The following is a 20,189-nucleotide window of genomic DNA, read 5'->3' on the forward strand; positions in this document are numbered from 1 at the left end:
AGATACACGATCGCTTGATTTGATAAACACAGTCTTCAATTTTAGCAGACATTTATTTAACATACATTTATCATTTAGTGTAGCACTTTCAGATGTGACAATTTATATTAATAAAAACAAAATTTTAAATAAATACACAGATGTATTATATGCGCATATTAAATGTAATTCCGGTCATTTCTATTCGATTTATTTACAGATGTAAATTATGCCAATATAGCTCAAAGTCCTCTAATATGCACAACTCAAATTTCATCTATGTGTGATGACTTCGCAGGGTGTTCCAAATGAATGCATTTTGTCAAGTGAAGTGAACAGATTGCCCCTACTTGGTGAGTAGGGAGCAGTGAACACAGAGTAGGGACAGTAGATACAGTCTGCCTTTTATGATGGCACTCATTTGGCATCTTACTTGGCTCATGTTGTACGCCTTTCAAATAGAGTAACGTTTGCATGTTTGAAGGATTTGCTGTATTTTTGATGTCTGTGGCTTTAGCAACCGATAGCGTTCAGCAGTTTTCCTCAAGTGGAGTGAGGGTGTGTGTGTGTATGTGCGCAAGAGAGAGAGAGAGAGCAAGAAACTGTGTGTTCTGCTGAAAGCATACTCTCTTAGGCCTAATGTCACTGAAAGCTGAAAGCTTTCACTTTTGATTCACGGCAATGGAGAGGCTGTTTGGCCGCTTTCTCAATTGTAAAAACAATCAATGAAAATCCATAAAGATGATGGAAATGCAAGAGAATCATTTTGCGGCCCCTGCTACGCCTGCCCTTGGGTCCTGATCCATAGTTTGCCCTCCAAAGTCCACGTTGACATTTTCTCTGAGAGGAGCCCCACAGAGAGAGAAATCATTGTGAAGGTGTGGTTTGTGTATTTTGTTGTCTAGACAAAACAGATCTTATGCAAATGTGGCTAAGGAAGCCACATCTCCAGGGGAAGTCGCTCCATGGGAGTTTGATTATGATCAAGCAGTGATTTTAGCGTTTTAAAAAACCTCACCGGCCTGCTGTGAGAGAATCGCAGATTATGGCTGTACAATCATAGGTTGCGAATGGGGCTTATTTTGTTTGCCTGTGTGTTGCGCTCGACTTTCATGTTGATGCCCTACAGGAAGATGGCAGTCAACTATGTCCAAGTGTGGGCTTGTGTGTGCGTTCATGTGAAACTTTGCAAGGGTGTGTGCGCATGTGTTCATGTGAGTACACATGGCCTGTGGAGAGCATGAGGGATGTCCTTGAGTGTGGCTGTCCATCCAAATGTCTACACATCCTCCAACAGTTTCACTCTGGAGTGACAGCCAAAGTGGTTGTGTGTGTGTGTATGTGTGTGTCTATAAGTTTGTTTGTGTGTGTGTGTCTCCTATCTATCTCAGGGCAGCAGAGTGGCTGAGCTTGTAGCTGTAAACACTCTGACTTGGGGACACATCAAGCCTGGTTAGTTTTAAAGGACTTTTCAATATTAGGGTGGTTTGAGAGGAAGCCAATATTTTAGTTTTGCTGCAAGTCACTGTTGGTACTTCAAAAAAGTTTATTCTAAAGAGTACTGTATTATTTTAACAGTAGAACATTGCTGCACCAACGCTGCATTTATTTGATCAATAATGCGGTAAAACTAATATTATAAAATATTATTATGATTTTATATAATTTTGTCACATGATCCTTCACAAATCATTCTAATATACGGATTTGGTGTTCAAGAAACATTTATTATTATTATTATCAATGTTGAAAACAGTGCTGCGTAATATTGTTGTGGATAGTGGTTTTTCAGGATGAAATACATTTCAAAAGAACCAAACCTTTGAACTGTATATTAATATATATATATTTTTTTTACAAAAATTAAGTTCTTTAATGAATGCTCATGAGTAGAGTAGTTACCTCCTTTGACATGCATATATTTCTGATATTAGCCTCTTCCATAAAAAAAAAACTTCTTCCAAAAACGTACTAGTACAGAGGTGGATTTTACAACTGTCAAGACTCAAGCCATATTATGCTGTTTATGTGCATTAGTTTTTTAAAGAAATATATGATTAAGTGAATCTGCACATTCTGTCTTCTATAATTTGTCACCTAATGTGCAGAACTGGTTGCATAACCTTAGGATTTATTCGCTCAAACCCTGAAATCTCATAATCATTATTAGAATCTACCAGAGCAATGTGAATATATTTTGTTTAACTCCATGTTTTACAGATTCATGTATTTTGTCACTAACTAATCATTTTAAAATCATATGATTTATGAGACAGACATTCTAAAGTATAAGAATATCCAGTACCAATATAAATTTGAAATAATTTGTCATTTGCTCAGCACAGAGATTAATGTACAAATGTGAGGGGAAAGTGAAACAAACAGCCCAACTCTTAGCATTTCCAAAGCTAAGGATAATAAATATCTGGTATTAAAAAGTCTTTCTCTTGTCATTGTAAAGCATCTTGTTGTAAAGCTTAGCAATCTTAGCAATCTTTTAATATTACAAGATTACGTAATGGTTCATCCTTAAACCTGAATAATTAGACTTCTTGTGACAATCCTGATCTTCTTTTCAGGTTATCCTGCTATATGCATACATTTCCAAAGCTCCATCACTCAAATATTTGCTACATGTTGTGTAGATTATTCAGTTAAGTTCACATTTCGGACTGTCAATTCTGTAAAGGGGACTACAGTACAACACTTTGTGCTATAATTCAAACATGCAACACGTTGTGCCTGTGACAGGCCATGACATGCATAGAGCCTACAGAAGTGCAAAATATGAAATCCCAGGTGCAGTCACAACCAAAAATCCCAATAGACCAATAGTTATATTAAAAAACGTCCATCCATCTGTCCATCCGTCTATCCGTCCATCCATCCATCCATCCATCCATCCATCCATCCATCCATCCATCCATCCATCCATCCATCCATCCATCCATCCATCCATCCATCCATCCATCCATCCATCCATCCATCCATCCATCCATCCATCCATCAATCCGGCTCCAGGTGGTCAATAAAGGCCTTCTAAAGTGAAGCAATGCATTTTTGTAAGAAAAATATATATCGCCCGGTTTCACAGACAAGGCTTAAGATAGTCCTAGACTAAAATGCATGTTTGAACTGTTTTTTACTGAAAGAAACTTGCACTGATATATCTTAAAATATGTCAGTGCCATTATTTTGTCTTAAGATGCACACCAGTAATGTTTTTTTTCTAGGGCACGTTTATATAAGTTACTTAAATGTCCTAATTGAACTAAGGCCGAATCCTAGCTTAGCCTAAACCCTGTTTGTGAAACTGGGCCTATATGTATAACTTTAAACTATAATCAAACTTCCAGTAATGGCCGTATCAGAGTCTAGTTGAAGAGTCTCTTCTGACCATGACGTAGGATCAGTGCCGCCGCTCCCACCACGCGGGGGGAACACTAAAATTTTGTGCCAGTGTATGAAGTATTGACAAATGCGGAAATGCAGAGGATAGAGCTTAACAAAACACCGGTCACAAATTATATTTTTTTATAGAGAAATTTTGGAGGAGCTCGAGTTTGTCGCACAAACAGAGGTTGGGTCAGAGGTGACTTCAAATAACCTCCATTCTTGTTGTTTTTCATTTGTCAATGTGAACATGTGAAACTCAATGGTAAATGTGGTATTGTTTATTACATTCTATGGTTCAGATTGACTAAACGGGAAATTAGCGTGAGAGCACAATTCCAAAAAAACGCATATGGGACTGGGAGTGGGAAGTTCAGAGCGTGATCTACCGACGACACACACATTAAAGAACACAGACGTATCTGGATCATTTCCATAATGACCTACTCAATATTATCAGTTAGCGTCTGGTTTAAAGAAACACTCCACTTTTTTTGAAAATAGGCTCATTTTTCAAGTCCCTTAGAGTTAAACAGTTGAGTTTTACCGTTTTTGAATCCATTCAGCCGATCTCTGTATCTGGCGGTAGCACTTTTATCATAGCTTAGCATACATTATTGAATCGGATTAGACCATAAGCATCGCACTCAAAAATGACCAAAGACTTTCACTATATTTTCCTATTTAAAACTTGACTCTTCTGTAGTTACATCGTGTACTAAGACCAACGGAAAATGAAAAACACATAATTTTTTTTAAAACCGATATAGCTAGGTACTATTTTCTGCGTAATATCACTGCGCTGCTGCACCCATGGCATGGCAGCAAAGTTCCTTGATTATTACACAGGAATGAGAGAATAGTCTATAATCGGTCTAAAAATCATAACTTTTTTATTTTCCGTTGGTCTTAGTACATGATGTAACTACAGAATAGTAATGTTTTAAATTGGAAAAATGAGAGCGATGCTAATGGTCTAATCTGATTCAATAATGTATGCTAAGTTATGCTAAAAGTGCTACCGCCAGATATACAGATCGGCTGAATGGATTCAAAAACGGTAAAACTCAACTGTTTAACTCTAAGGGACTTGAAAATGAGCCTATTTTCAAAAAAAGTGGAGTGTTCCTTTAAGACATGCTTTTTTGATCCGTAAATAATGGCACAAACAACAGTAAATTGACGAGCGCAAACTGTAGTAAATCTCCTTGCATTATTAATTTAAATACTCTCTAAATTGTGTGTCTAAAAGGGAAACTCTTACAATATGCAATAAGGTTAGCTGCAAAAATAAATCTGTCCGTGCCTTTTCAACGCTAATTTTTCACTGTGTCTTTAGCAAATCTTGACAGTAGTCTTCAAGCTCTTAGTAAATCTCGCCCTAAATGAATAATTATGCAATACTAACAATATAAGATTATAAAAAGTGAAGGAGATGTATGTACTTCATGTAAGATTTATGATTTATTTTTCCCAGATTAAGTTGTGTGTGTTATGTGCTGACAGGGCACATTTCCACACAATCACTTTTCATGGCATGCTCTGACTTCAGTTTAGAGTGCTTGATAATTATCTAATTAAAATAACTAAGTATGCATTAAGATCACAGTATAAATAAGAATATCTAGGTAATGACAACAGATTATGATACATTTATTTTATGTGTTTGCATTCACTGAACTCTTGGAAAACAAGAATTTAAGATATTTCATATAATTAAAAAAAGGTTAAAGTTTAAGGTTATTTTTAGTGGATGTATGAAGTCAGTTTTGTCTTCATTCTGAAATATATCTTTATTAATTTAAAATGTAACAAACTTATTTTTGTGAAATGTTTTGCTTAAAATTGTTTTGAACTTAAAATAAATGCCATTTTTTACATTATATAGAGTTAATTAATTGTCCAAATACTTTCTGGGGCAACTGTATGTCTTAATAATACAATGTGCTCAATAGCAATAAGATATGTGAAAGCGTCCATGTACCCTTCACATTCAAATGTATGCGGACCAGTGACCTGTTTTTCCTTCCAATGGGATTTGCCATGACGGATTTATTCATTATGAGCTGCTATCCATGCTTTGTCACAGTACTGAATATTAATGAGCATGCCGATTAATTGTGGTCATTGTACACTTTCCAGGGATGTAGAGAGCAAGTGTCACAAGTGACCTGGAGATGAGAGATGAGAGCATTTGTCATTGGTCTTTAGAGAGAGAGAGAGTCTGTGTGTGTGTGTACAAGTGTGCTTGGGAATTTTGTGTGTGTGTATATGTGTTTGGCACTGATGTGTGCGTGTGTATGCCTGTGAATGTCTTTGAGACCTGTGTGTCTGTGTGTGTGTCTAATTATTGGTCTGTAGAGAGTCAGCTTGTCTCTCTGTCTTTTTAATTAAAGGCAGAGGCAGCGGAGGTCGAGTGGGTATCCAGACTCTAGAGAACGGCGGTGAAAGACATAGAGAGGAGCAAAGGAAGCCAGGGAGCAAGAAACAAAGGAAGTCAGATCAAAATAAAAAAGCATAACATGGAGGTCACAGAAAATTTAGAGAGCAGGCTATTATAACCCAATTCTGCCACAAAAAGGAAGTGACATCACAGAAACTGTGTTTAGAGAGAGCAAAGATACGTTCAAGTAAAAAAGCTAAAACCCTTCGGTGTCTTTGATGCTAATGATGCTACCTTTTTGTATTAGTCTCACTCCCTTTATTTTGACTTTGTTCAGATGACAGCTGTTTAATCTATTTTTAGCTCAATGGCAAAACTTTCAGTCATATTTCTAGGCCTTTAACCCCAGTGACAGCTTGTGTTAATGCTCTGTGGCAGGTCTGAAAAAATAAATCTCCTCTAAAAGGCTACATCCTTTTAAAAATGACTAACACCTCTGTTTAACATATTGTGGAGAGGGGGCCATGCATGTGTACTGCTTTCTTCTTCATGTTTGCTTTTGCTCATTCTTCAAATGATGTGCTGCAAGCAGGCATTATAGAGTAAATTGCTCTTTAATGATTATTAAAAGGTTTTTGTTGTTGTTTAAACAAGCTCAAATTCTCTATAGATTACATTACATTAGGCTCTTCACAAGTAACATTAGTACACCAGTACAAAACCATTAGGGGGTGCAGTTTCCTTTGATTTTCATTCAAATAAATAATTTCAGTTGATTAAAAAACTGCCATTAGTCTGCAATTAGGAGCATTACAATATCAAGCCATTTTTCAGCTAATTTACACCTTAAAATATTAAGTAGTCAGTTAAAGTAGTTTTCTTTTTACCTTTTATTCACAGGTTTACTCGTCATGTAAATTTAGAACATAATTTAGGTTAAATCTATTACTATAGTTTTGTATTTTTAGAATTGCATTTTTAATTTAATATAGAACAACTGGTAACACTTTACAATAAGTTCCCATTAGTTAACATTTGTCAATGCATTAACGAAAATAACTAACAATGGGCAATTTATTTGTTGCAGTATTTACTATCCATTTTTAAAGTTAAATAAAGCGTTTCATTCATGTCAGCTCAGTTTTAGTATTATAAAAACTAATATACTAACATTTAACTAAGATTATTGAATGCTTTATAATAATTTAAAATTTTTAGTTCATATACTTAATAAATGGAGCCTTATTATAAAGTGTTACTGAACAACTCTACAACACCATATCATTATAATTTGATTATATTGGCTCATGCATCAGTTTGGTTCATCTGAGTATATGTTATTGGTATTTCTTTTGTATTTTTCTTCCTTTTTTAGAGACATTGACGACGGCACCACCTACTTGTGTGGGGGTACATCATTGGCCTTCTCTGGGTGAATAGTTGAGATCTGTATCTCAGTTCTTCAGTGGTTTTATTGTCTTTGAGGTGACACGGTCTTACAGGACAGACAGTCTTATTGTTATAGACAAAGAAACCCTGAAAGCACATCGATTTTGTGAAGAAGAAAAGCTTATTACTTTTAAAGGCAGATTTGACTGCTTTTTTAAACATGCAGATACCTACCACGTCACATGGTCCCTGAAGGCATTGAAGATGTTTATTTACTCCTCTGTATAATATGTTAAAAAAACGCCTGGCACCAATAAAACTTTCATTCTAATGCGCTTACAATGAAAGTCTATGAGATTATTCTACTGAAGTGTAAAGCCTGTATTCTTGATTAAGCACTTATGCACGTATTAACAATACATTGGTTTAAAAACAGTATGATGAATTGTATATTTTTAATGTTCCAAAATAAATTCAGGTGCTGTATGATCACCGTAGACTTTTTAAACTTAGGAACAAGTCTACATTCATTTCTGTGGTAATCAGCCATGTCACACTCACAGTTGTTGTCAATAAAATTGTATTTAACCAAGAATATTCCTTTTGGCAGAAAGGAAGTGACCACCTATAATCTTTTCATTTGGTGAGATAAAGTCATCAGGTATGCACTGTGTTAAGCTAAATTGTATAGTTGTGAAAACCTCCCTCCGTTGTTGTAAAAATTGAGGTAATCACCAGGCCTGTCTAATCCTCTAGCCCTGCAGAGACTGGCCATTTCTGAATATGCGTTCTTTTCTGGATTTGTGAAACGACATCAGTCGCTGCCCAAGTACTGTTCCAATTTAAAGTTCACATCTAGCCAAGTACAGTTTAAATCCCCGGATGTGTCCATGATCCGCCCCTTTTATCAAGGATGCATAAGAATCCAGGTATCCCAGAATGCACCTCGCAACAAACAACAAGTGTCAATAGCGGATGAGAGATCCTGCAATTTAAAAATACTACTGTTAATGTCACAAAATGTAGATTTAAGACTTTTTCAGGTGAGGATGTACTTGTTAAAGTAAAAATTTGTGGTTTGTTTATAAAGAGAGCACCTATTAGAAAATGTTATCTGGATTGTGAGATCCAGTCGAGGATTGGGCGGTCAGCGCTCATTAATCCCGCCGAGAGCAGCCTTTCCTCGGCTAGTCCTTCTGACGTCTGCCACTTCCTCTGATGTCTCTAGTGCTTAAATGTAAGATATAATTTATCTTGTGTATATCTAACGGGCGATCTTTGGTCTCATGAATCTATAATTTTTTCCCTGGCAAATCGGTTTTGGCTGAGGGCTTTCATAACTTTATATTTTTAGGCTATTTTACTTTACCATTGTAGTGTGATAGTGTTGATATTGTATGTTTGACTGAATAATTTGCTTTATTTTTTTTACTTATACTTTTATAATGGTTATTAATGATCATTAAAACTGACATTTAACAAAAAGAGACACATTCTGTCATATTGTGTCATATGTCATATTTATTTTATTACAGTTAAGATAATCATATATGCACACTTGTTGCCTGAACCACATATTGATATGTTTAATATTTTTTAAAATGTAAACGAAAAGAGGTGGGGTTGTGTTTTATATTTAGTTTTGTTATAAATATACATGCTGTGAAGATAGGCGTTGGCTGAACAACATTTGTAAGACTATTCATATGTTTACATTTATTAAATGAAAAGGAAAAGAGGCAGAGCGGTGTTTTATGATATGTTTTGTTTTAATGTAGCCTAAAATATACACACAGAGATAACCGGAGTTGTCAGAGCGAGCTGAGTGACGCTATCAGAACACTGCTGTTTCATTTACAGAATTACTATGCTTCTCCTGAGTCGAATTTGCCAATATCAACGTAGGCACATATTAGCCAGAAACCAATATCAAAGTAGGCAATTTTTTTTAACATTTTAAATTCTAAATTAGTCTTGACAAACTAATTCATTAAAAAACAACACTCAAGTCCAGACCTCTGGGTTTAATATATGAAATCGGTATACATCAGTGTCAGTATACATCAATAATCTTGTACGTGGTTTAATGTATAAGCAATCAACACATTCCTGTGTTTTATAAAGTAACTTTAGTTACTTTATAAAACACAAATACAAGTAAAATATCTAACTTGTGCCAGACATATTACTAGAATGTGAGTGTAAGCGTTTGGAACTGTGAGAGGCCTTACACTTTTTGCATAAATACGGAAGGCGGTCTGGCACAAGCTAGATATTTTACTTGATAAAGTTTTCTTACAAAACTTAATTGATTTGCCTCGGAAGGCCTTTATTAACCCCCCGGAGATGGTGAAGTACGTTCATAAAGAATAGTTTTTGAGCTTCGAACACAATGGATCCCATCACTGCCATTAAAAAGCTTGAAAGCATCAGGATACAACTGCGATTGTGTTAATCAGAAAGAAGAAAGTCATATCTAGGCTGGCTTAAAGCTACACTGTGTAACTTTTTTTAGTTTATTTCCTAGCTAAAAACACTTAGTTCTTTCAAAAATATATGTGCTCATTAATGTATTGTAACAAAGTTCGATAGTAGGAGGAAGGAAGAGGACACGGGGGTCGGCTGGACGGTTGATGCTTCTTTATTATAACTCAAAACTTCAACAACACACACTGCGGTGTGGATTCTCATAGACACTCGATCACTTCCGGGTCGGCACTTCCGGCTTCCGGTTACTCAGTCTCTGGGGTTTCGCATCAACCGTCCGATCTCTCTCTCTCTCTGGTCTCCGGTTCCACCGAGGTTTTATACCCTCTCCGCGCTCATTACTGGAACAAGAGACAGGTGTTATTAATCTGCGTCCAACCCACTCACTTACCGCTCGTCCCGCGGCTCTCTCTCCCGCTGCAGACCTCGCTGAACCACGCCCCCCTTGCCACATGTATATTTACTTCTTTCAAGTAATAAAGTATTCTCGTAAGTTTACAATATGCCATTGAAAATACATACGGGTGAGGGGTTTGAATGCGGGTCGCCATGTTGCCCCTCCATCTTGAAAGTACATTAGCCAAAGAGGGACACACCCATAAATTCAAGCTTTGCCTTTCGCACTTTAACACTGGATGGCAGCATGTCGAATGTGAAGAGGGGGATTGCCATGTATCTTGGACTAAATCGGCCACCGTAGGAGTTAAAACGAAATCAGAATTGAGAGGAACAGAAACTAAAATTAATTGGATGGTCATATACCTCTTCACCACTAGATGGGGGAACATATCACACAGTGTAGCTTTAAGGGTGAGTAAATCATGGGGTAATTTTCATTTTCAAAGAGAACCTCTCCTTTAAGCTTTCTTGGGTAAACTAATTAATGCGTTAGTTTCAGGGGGGTTGGGTGGATGGGAGTTAGGACGATTCTAAGGGCCCAACTTTTGGGGCCCCCAGAGATCGGTTTTGTTAGTAGTAACAGTTAGCCTGACAAGCCAGACCCACATCACACCCACATCAGAGACCCACACCCACACCCAAGACCCACACCCACATCAGCTTTGTTGTGAATGCGGTTTTTATGTTCTGCAGAGCAGGAACCTGCTGAAAATCAGTTGTATACTGAGCCAGGCCCAATTGTCCTTAATCCTTTCCTGTTTTAAAAATAAATAAATAAATAAATCAAGATGTTTGGTCTGGAAACTCACCATTGACAGGGCTCAATCCGAGGGGCGGGATAAACGGTTGTCTTTTAAACTCCCTCTGCACGCAATAGGATAGCGCTACAACCAACCAGAGCAACGAAGGTGAAGCAGAGCTCGCTGACTGATTAAACATTCGCCGTATCCAGTCGGCTAAACTCCGAACACATCTTCCCTTTTTAAGAATGACTTCAGTGCCGCTCTTTGTTCTTTTCTCAGAGAAAAGCTTAACTCCAAGTCTTCCAGAGTCGCGGTCTTAGCTGATTCGAAAGACCGCCGCCGTTCGCCAGTTTCTGTGTTTACTAGAAGCACGCAAACGCAACTCTGCCGTCGTCATTATGGCCCCGCCCGCCGACTCTATACATGATGTGATTGGCCCGTCCAGATTGTGAGGAATACAGCTCAGAAGGGTATTGAGAGTTCCTAGACGACACTTGCGGGCAAATTACATTTTTTGACAGCTTTTTTTAAGAAGTATCTTCTGCTCACCCAGGCTACATTTATTTGATCCAAAATACAGCATTTGAATATGTTTAAAAATTATTTTATTCCTGTGATCAAAGCTGAATTTACCCTCATTACTCCAGTCTCAAGGGTCACATAATCCTTCAGAAATCATTCTAACATGAAGATTTGATGATCAACAAACATTTTTAAACATGATTATTATCAAACATTTTCAAACATGAAAGCAGTTTTCTCAGGATCATTTAATGAATAGAAAGTTCAAAAGAACAGCATTTATCTGAAATATAAAACTTTTGCAACATTATAAATGTCTGTCACTTGAACAATTTAATCCGAAAAAATGTGTTATGTTTTACACAACTGCTTTCAACAATGATAATAATCATAAATGCTTCTTGAGCCGTGAATCCTCATATCATAGAATGATTAGTGAAGGATCATGTGACACTGACGACTGGAGTAATGATGATAAATTCAGCTTTGATCACAGGAATAAATTACACTTTACTATATAGATTCACATAGAGAAGTTATTTTAAATCATATTTCACAATATTACAGCTTTTTTCTATTTTAATAAAATAAATGCAGCATTGGTGAGCAGAAGAGACTTCTTTAAAAACATTTTTAAAAATCATACCGTTCTCAAACTTTTGTTTGAGTAGTGTACATATAATGAAATGGCTGACAACGATTTTGGATTGCTATAGGTTTGGGCCTGTATGTTTGGTACGATAGGGGGCCCAAGCTTATATCATTTCATAGGGCCTAGCTACGCCCCTGGCAAAACCATGTATGTTGGCAGAAGCTCATGCCGGTGATTCGTTGGAAAAAAAGCGTGGAACGTGACAAAAGGCTTAAGGTTTTGCAACAACAACCGTTGTCCAGTTCTCCAAGCTGTAGAAAATATAAGGAAACACTCAAAATAAACAAAACAAAAAGCACGAGCACAAGAATACAATATAAAGATGTATAGCTCAACATATTCACAAAATGTCTAAGTTTGGTTATACATGAAGATTTATATTTGAGTGTGTTTATGTGTATGCTTACATGAATGTTTCTTTTTATATCATGCAGTAAAATAAACCTCCCAGCTGTTGGCAGCGTTAGGAAGGCTGCTGCTCTCAGCAGAAACTTTATGCACAGGGTGTGTATGTGTTCTGTGTATGAATATGTGCGGATATGTGCACCTGCTTGCGCTCTAACCGAAGATCATCTCAGTGATGTCTATGAAGGTCATTTATATTCATACATGTATATTCATATGCAGATGTGTACTTGAGGATTATGTTTAAGAAGCTGGATAATGTACAGAGTTTTTATTATGGCCCTGTGGGGCCCCCAAGCCTTCTGTTGAATAAACACAAAATAAGATCCAGAAGTGTGTGAAAATTATTGAAATTTCCAGCGAGGCAGAATCGAGCAATACAATGATTTGTGGATTTTCCTAAGGCAAAGAAGTGAACATTAATAAAACATAAATATGAATAAGTATTCTCCTTTTCTAGGTGTGTGTATGTGTGTATGAGAGCACACATCTTTTGCTTATTTGACTGATGAAAAAAAACGTCTCTCGCCCCAAAGCACAAACTCATTCTTGAAATTCATCTATTGTGTGTATTATCCAAATAAACTCTATTTCATGCTACGAGTGTCTGTATTTCTAATGATGCTGTGAGAATTCTCACACAGAGGGTCTTTCATTTACCTTAATGGGTTATAATAAGAGTATGACACCCTACATCCCCAAATAAACCACTGGAAACAAATGCACATATAGTAATACAAATATAGATAAGGTTTGATAACTCCCGCTGAATTTATGATGAAATTAATTTATGATAATTCCGTTTGACATTCCCACCTTGTTATACTATATTCAGATGTGAAGCATTCGTTTATACAGCTGTCTTTTATTAAAATAAACCATTTAAAAAATCAATTCTACTTTTTCATTCTGTCCCCTCCCTCCATTTTATAACATATTTTAATGCCTTGGGGTTTATCGATTCATACGGCAGCATCTAAACATGATACTCGGAGAGCAATAGAAGACAGATTGAGGAGGAAGCACTATGAAAGGGAATGAAAAGAGAGGGTAAAATGAAAAAGTGAGGAATGTTGGATTGATATTCTACACACTCCAAGCACACATTGAAACTGATTGTTTCAATTCCACTAGTGCTAAACTGATATATTATACCCAGTCTGTTCATGATCACTGGATTTATGAGAGAATAAAGATTCCTCCGTCCTTTGTATTTTATTCAAATTGTGAGCATAAATTTCAGTTTGGCGGGTGTATTACTGTACACAGAAACAAATTAGTGCCAAAAATACTGAGATATGAGCTGTGAAGTCCACCAGAGAGAAACAAAAGTCACAATGTGCTGCATGGCTCCTTTGAGAGCAGAATCACAATGAAAATGCCTCTTTCCTCTGCCGAGAAAAAAAGTATTGCAACAGTTTCAGTGTTCTATGGGTTTCTATGTGCTTTACTCTGAGAGCATTGAGTTGTAGGAATGCCATTGGAACAATGAGCAGGTAGTTCCATTTCATTTCACCATTTTAATTGAATTCATCTGAGTGTTTGAAAACAAAGTCTCTGATCGAAAACTGACACAGAACATATAGACTTTTTAATCACCTACCCTTGTTAATGTGATTTTGTTGTTTAGGGTTTCGGAAACAGTTTTAATTATGGGACTCAAAATTACCACTTAAAATGGGTTTTCGTGTTTTCTTGATTGTTGTGTGTGCAATCCCAGATTGCCGCTCTTTGCTATCGGGTTTGCACATGGTATTGCTAAAGTTATTTTTGCCTCAAACAGCCTGCTGGTGAATCATGCGCCTCTAAAGTTTGTTTTACTCTCCAATTGATCGTTATACTGGCACTAAAATTTAAATTTCGTTGCCTGGCTCATTCAACAATGTTCTAGTCTCGCGTAGCCAGACCTCCAGAATGACGGCATAAAGTCTGAACTCTATTGCAGCTTTCATTGGTCAACGACCGTTTAAGAGGATGTTTGACTGACATGCAAAGCAACATATCACAGTTCGTTTTGTTCTGCATCCTGTTTAGGTGCGTGAAAATGTGAAGTCGATCTATCTTTAAGTTATTCATTAAAAAATGTTGTGCAACTTTATTGCAAACAATGGAGCTGCAAAATTCACATACTTTTGAAAACCCATCGTTTAGTTGATCCTGGTAAGCGTTGATCCATTCCTCGTTGTCACAGTTGTAAACACGAAGGCGTTCTTCTTCCATGAGGGAGTTTGGCGTCAGGGCAATTGTTTGCAAGCTGGCTGTTAAAGAACGTGACGCGTCTCATGGACATCCTGTAGAATTCAACCAATCAGATGACAACTTTGAAACTCCTGAAGTGTTTCCAGAAAAGTGTCCCAAATGCATCAGATGTTCAGCCAACTATGACGTCTGAGACTGAGACTAACAATGGTCTGATCTTTAGCATGGTTTGGCATTTCATTACTTGATTCGTTAAGGGCCTTTTAAAGCTACACTGTGTAACTTTTTTAGTTTATTCTTAGCTAAAAACACTTAGTTCTTTCAAAAATATATGTGCTCATTAATGTATATTTACTTCTTTTAAGTAATAAAGTATTCTCGTAAGTTTATAATATGCCATTGAAAATAGATGTGGGTGAGGGGTTCGAATGCGTGTCGCCATGTTGCCCCTCCATCTTGAAAGTACATTAGCCAGAGTTTACAGTACATTAACCGTGTCGAATGTGAAGAGGGGGATTGCTATGTTAATCTTGGCCTAAATTGGCCACCGTAGGAGTTAAAACGAAATCAGAATTGAGAGGAACAGAAACTAATATTCACTTCATGGTCATATACCCTTTCACCGCTAGATGGGGGAAAATATCACACAGTGTAGCTTTAAAGATCTGAGCACATGGTCTGAAGCCTATAGCGCAAGTGCACTTAGGGCGTGTCCGAATCCACTTTTGCTAGTTTAACAATTGAAAAAAATGTTGACACACCAAGCGCATGATCCAAAAAGATTGTACCGAGTCATGGGTATGTTTTTTTGGCATAACGTGCAATAAACCAATCAGAGTCTCATCTCCCATTCCCTTTAAAAGCCAATTGCGCTTACACCATGGTGGATTCGCTACATGGTGGAATTTACTTCTGTGGAAAGTGGAAAGACTTCTCTAGAGAGGAATTATTACATTTTTTGTATTTAAACGTTTGTGAGCTGCTGCATGTCTCTGTGTGTGTAATAAGCAGTGCGCTGTGCACTACCTACTGGCGCATATTACTAACGCACCATTTAAATTAATTAACTAATTAATTTAAATTGACTTTGGACCAGGTTTTTGTTGGTCAATGGTCAGTTGCCTTAAACATTGCATCTGTGGTGAACGGTGAACAGATGGGCACGAGTGCATTTACTATTTAATCAACGTTGGACGTGAAATTGATAACTGCATCGGGCTGAAACTAGCATAAAACACTTGGGTTTGCCATGCCGTCACAATGCGTTTGTGTTTCCAATCTGAAATTGTAGCCTTTTTAATTTTGTGAATAAAAGTAAGATGAATAAAACTAAAAGTAAAGTCAATTGCACTCTTTGTATGGTGGAATGTAATTGCCATCAAAGTTCAAGAAATATACAATATTGTATTACTATTGTACAAACATTAGTGAAGATGTTTAGACAATGTAAATCATAATTTATTAATATAATGTTATATTATTAACTTATTGCAGCTTTTGCGGAGTTCCTATGCATTTTGATGCAGTTTGAGAAACTGTAGCATGTGCTTGAAAACTGTTGCAAAAAAAGTACCTGTCGCCCTCATCATTCCAAACAAAAAGCTTTTTCCTTCATAAAAACTTGGACTAAATTGTTCGCTTTTTATGAATTGGTTTTATACATTCTCTTTATGATCTTTTCGAAGCAAAAAAGTGGTAGTTGTGTGGACTGTCAATGGAGGGACAGAAATCTTTTAGATTTCTTCAAAATATCTTCATTTGTGTTTCAAAGATGAATTGGGTCTTATGGGTTTGAAACTAGTTTTTTTTTGGAGGGTGATTAATTATTGACACTGAATCCCACAAATTATTGACTTAGAATATATTTGATAGTCCAAGTTTGGTTTAACTTCACTGATTGCCTGAGGCTGTTAATATGCTTAAGATGTAGATTTAGTTGAGGCTGGTATTGTATTAAATCCAAAATGTTGGTATTTTGCTATTTGTTATAAATGTTGGTTATTTGCTTATTATTTTGATGCAACAGTACTCCACAGTTCATGTAGTCAAACCAAGAGTGTTTTCATATTCTGTGGCTACAGGAAACGAGAAAACCTTAAAGGCCTTATTCTGTAGAACAAAAAAAGATGGACAGAGTAAGGCCTTCAGTCAACAAATTGATTTAAAATGTCAACCTGTCCCACTCTATATATTATTTTATTTTTAACAAGATATAGCTTAAAAGCTGAAGTTTACAAGTGTATCATGATTTCCCATGAGTGGATTTTAAAAGGCTTGTGGTCCTCTTTGAGAACAGCCGAGTCTTCTTCAAAATGTCATGGTCCACAACAACATAAATAAAGCAATCTCATGTTAGTATGGTACTCACTTGGAAAATAGTAATCAATGGAGGAAAAATAATAATCAGACAATTTTGCTGCTAGTTGTACAGTTTTTTTTAAAGGTCCGCATTGTAAATTGTGAATGGGTCAAATATTTATGAATTTGCACACATTTTTCTATATTTATTTGCAAGGAAACACACAGATTGTACTAATGAGATGATTTAAAAATGGCAAAATATGTTAAATTAGGCTTAAAGTATTGCACTTTTACTGGTTTCTGAAAGCATCCTCCAATTAATCTTTAATGAAAAAGAATTCAATGTGTATACGTTGTAATTCTGCAAAAAATAAAAGTGTTTTTGTGGCATTCTGCTTGTACAGATTCTGTACCAATTAACTTGTGATTAAGACTATTAAGATTAAATGTAAGCATCACTGTTGTTCATGCACTGGCTACATGTTATTTTGGATAAATGAAAATTACTTAAATAGATCTTAAATAATACGCCTGAAACACATACATTAGTGTTTGAATATTCTGAATTATAAAATAAATAATTGACTGTAGCCCAATTAATTATTATTTACACCATGGGTGTGCATTATCTTTCAATAATTCAATGGCAATTCAAAGTAAATTATTCCACTTATACTACAGTTGTCACACCTCAAAACATTGTTCAGATGTTTAAGACATTTGTCAGGTTTGTCCTTAAAATGCTCTTGTGTGCAGGACTAATTCTTATGCCCAAGCCCAAGCCTCCATTGCTAATTTCAAATATAAATAAATAAATTATAAATTGGCTAACAGAGGCTTGAGCCACTGATAGAAGACTAATGCATTTATTAGAGAGAGAGAGAAAGAGTGAGAGAGAGATATATTGTGTGTGTGAATTACCTGAGTACTGTGCGTCTCTTTCAACAGTCTTCCGCAGCAGCATCTATCTACTGATACAAAACTGTAAGAACAACATCATTATAACCTCGCTGAGAAATCTGATGTAGCTTTTATGTTGCTAAACTATTTTACTGATAAAATCGCCAGAGCCACACTGACAAGACTTTAATAAAACGTAAGTTTTTGTCCTATTGCTTATCATATTATTTTGCTTGGTCAGTGTCGTTGGTTTCGGTTATTTTGATGTTGTATGCTGTAAAGACATTTGAAATAACTGAAATTGTTTGGCGTGATATGGAAGTGTAAGACCTGCCGTGAACTACTTTTGCCAGGCGTTTACTTGAAAATTATTTCACAACTTAGAATGTTCATCAACCAATCATATTCAAGCATTCAACCGCCCCCGTAGGATAATATACTACAACTAAATGTATAACAGCACATGCAATTTCACTTAAACATTATAAAATACTGGGTCTCAGAAAGGAAATAGTTCCTAAAGTGATGTCTTGCTGTTTCAGTCGCAAAAGCTTTGAAAAGTATTGTCAGATTCCTCTGGAAGATAAATCAGCTGTGTTAATAGCACAATGCCATCTGTTCTTACTTCAGTTATTGTGTTTGATTTCACTGCAACTTGTTGTCACTGTCAAGTGAGATGCCTTCAGTGGATACTGATTGGTCTTAGCAGGAGTTGTTTCCATGGTATCACGCAGAGCACAACAAAATGGCCATACACAGCACTATAAGCCGCAATTTAGATAATCATATTTCATGGGCAAATGCAATAAAGTAAATGAAATAGATATGGGAATTATGGAAATGGAACCGTTCAGTTGTAAGGTTCAGCATGTAATACGGATTTTATGACATACCCGCTCTAGCTGGAAAAAGACAGGAATGTTGAGTCTTCAACAATGTTGACATGTTTCGCATGTAATGAAACATTTATTTCAGAGAGAACAAAAGGTAGTGGAACAAAAAGATGAATGTAATGGTGAAGCTTTTTCATGTATTTGAGGTTAGGAGAATAAAGCGACTGAACAGACCTCAGCGCATTGACTGTAAAATGACAGTAAGTCATTCATGTTTAAACTGAATCTGATCTTAGCTTGAACATGAACTGATCAAACCCACCATTCATATGCAAATGCAATTAAATCTGCATAACATCCCTGCACATATTATTGACCTCATAGAAACGGACAATAGAAACCCTGACTTAGATATTAATATTCATTTTCAGCCCCATGGACACTGGTCTCTCCCTCTCTTTCAAGAAAGAGATGTAATTAGTTCCAGTATCACGGTGGTTTTGCTGGTTCAGGAAGCTGAGTGAGTTTGACTGGGGTCCTGCTCTTTCAGATATGCTGTATTTGGATATGCTAATAGTTTGTCCTCTTCTGATTGGTTAATTAACCTGAGATGAAGCCATCCCGTCACAGGTGGGGCTGTGAAGAGTGAAGGTTGTGCACACACACATACACAAACAAAGGACCCGGTATAGCGGTGTTAGTAAAGTCACAGATTACCGGTAGGCTGTAATAGGTTTTTCTATAACAGTCGTGTTTGCATCCGCATCCATTTTTATGAATTATTACTCGATTTTCTTTTAGGTTAATGACACTACTCCTGTTGACTGAACTCTCATTAGGGAACAATCATGAAGTGTGAAATGAAATATCGGACCTTTTTAGACTAATATTCATTAGTGTGTGGACGCAATACTGAGGACTGTGTTCTCACACAGACATGGACGCAAAGGGACCACTTACTGTCTTCTTTTGATTCAAAGTCTCTCTCTATCCCTTTCTTTTTTATGGTAAAAACTCACAGTGGAAAGACAGATGCTTGTTTGTTCACTGTTGTTTATGAGTGTGTGCTCAGAATGTTTTGTCAGTTGGGAAGAGCAAAGCGTTTTACCTGCCACGTTTCAGCGTGACATTTGACAGCTTGAGCGTGTTTGTGTTTTAACGTATGTGTACAGCGTCATGTTTTTTTTTCCTCTCTCCCTTCTCTTCCCCTGATCATCATTACCTCCATCAGGCTGTCCTGGCTCAGAGTGCATTGCCTCTTATTCTGCTGTCATCTCAAGATAATAAAATTCACACCTGATATTTACTCTCATCCATCACTGCGAGGCTGCCTGACAGACATTTTATCATTTAGCGTAGCACATTAAGAGTGCTGTAGCTGGGGAAATGTGTAAATGGAGATTGCTTGGTGATTTGTTAAATGTCTGCGTATTTTTCTTTCAGGTGATCCTGATTCTGACAAAACTGTTCGACTTTAACTTGGGAACCGTGACGGAGAGTTCGCTCTGGAGGTAAGCCCAATTCTGTGAATGGAACACTGAGTTTATTCACTTCTCTGAGTACTTTGGCCATCGGTGCTCTGGTACACCTTATAAAAAAATTAA

The 20,189-nt window shown here is 36.6% G+C and overlaps 1 protein-coding gene across 2 annotated transcripts in view; it reads left to right on the forward strand.

Annotated features, from left to right (window-relative positions):
• The window catches only part of sorcs3b (sortilin related VPS10 domain containing receptor 3b), a 66,585-nt gene that overhangs the window by 3,075 nt on the left and 43,321 nt on the right, over window positions 1–20,189 (forward strand). For both annotated transcript variants that reach the window (XM_067455663.1, XM_067455664.1), the window contains exon 2: window positions 20,029–20,096. In XM_067455663.1, coding sequence (XP_067311764.1) covers window positions 20,029–20,096 — 68 coding nt within the window. The remainder of the gene's footprint in view (window positions 1–20,028; window positions 20,097–20,189) is intronic.

The sequence above is a fragment of the Pseudorasbora parva genome, chromosome 10 (genome assembly GCF_024679245.1).
Source record: "Pseudorasbora parva isolate DD20220531a chromosome 10, ASM2467924v1, whole genome shotgun sequence".
In the NCBI taxonomy this organism is placed as follows: Eukaryota; Metazoa; Chordata; class Actinopteri; order Cypriniformes; family Gobionidae; genus Pseudorasbora; species Pseudorasbora parva.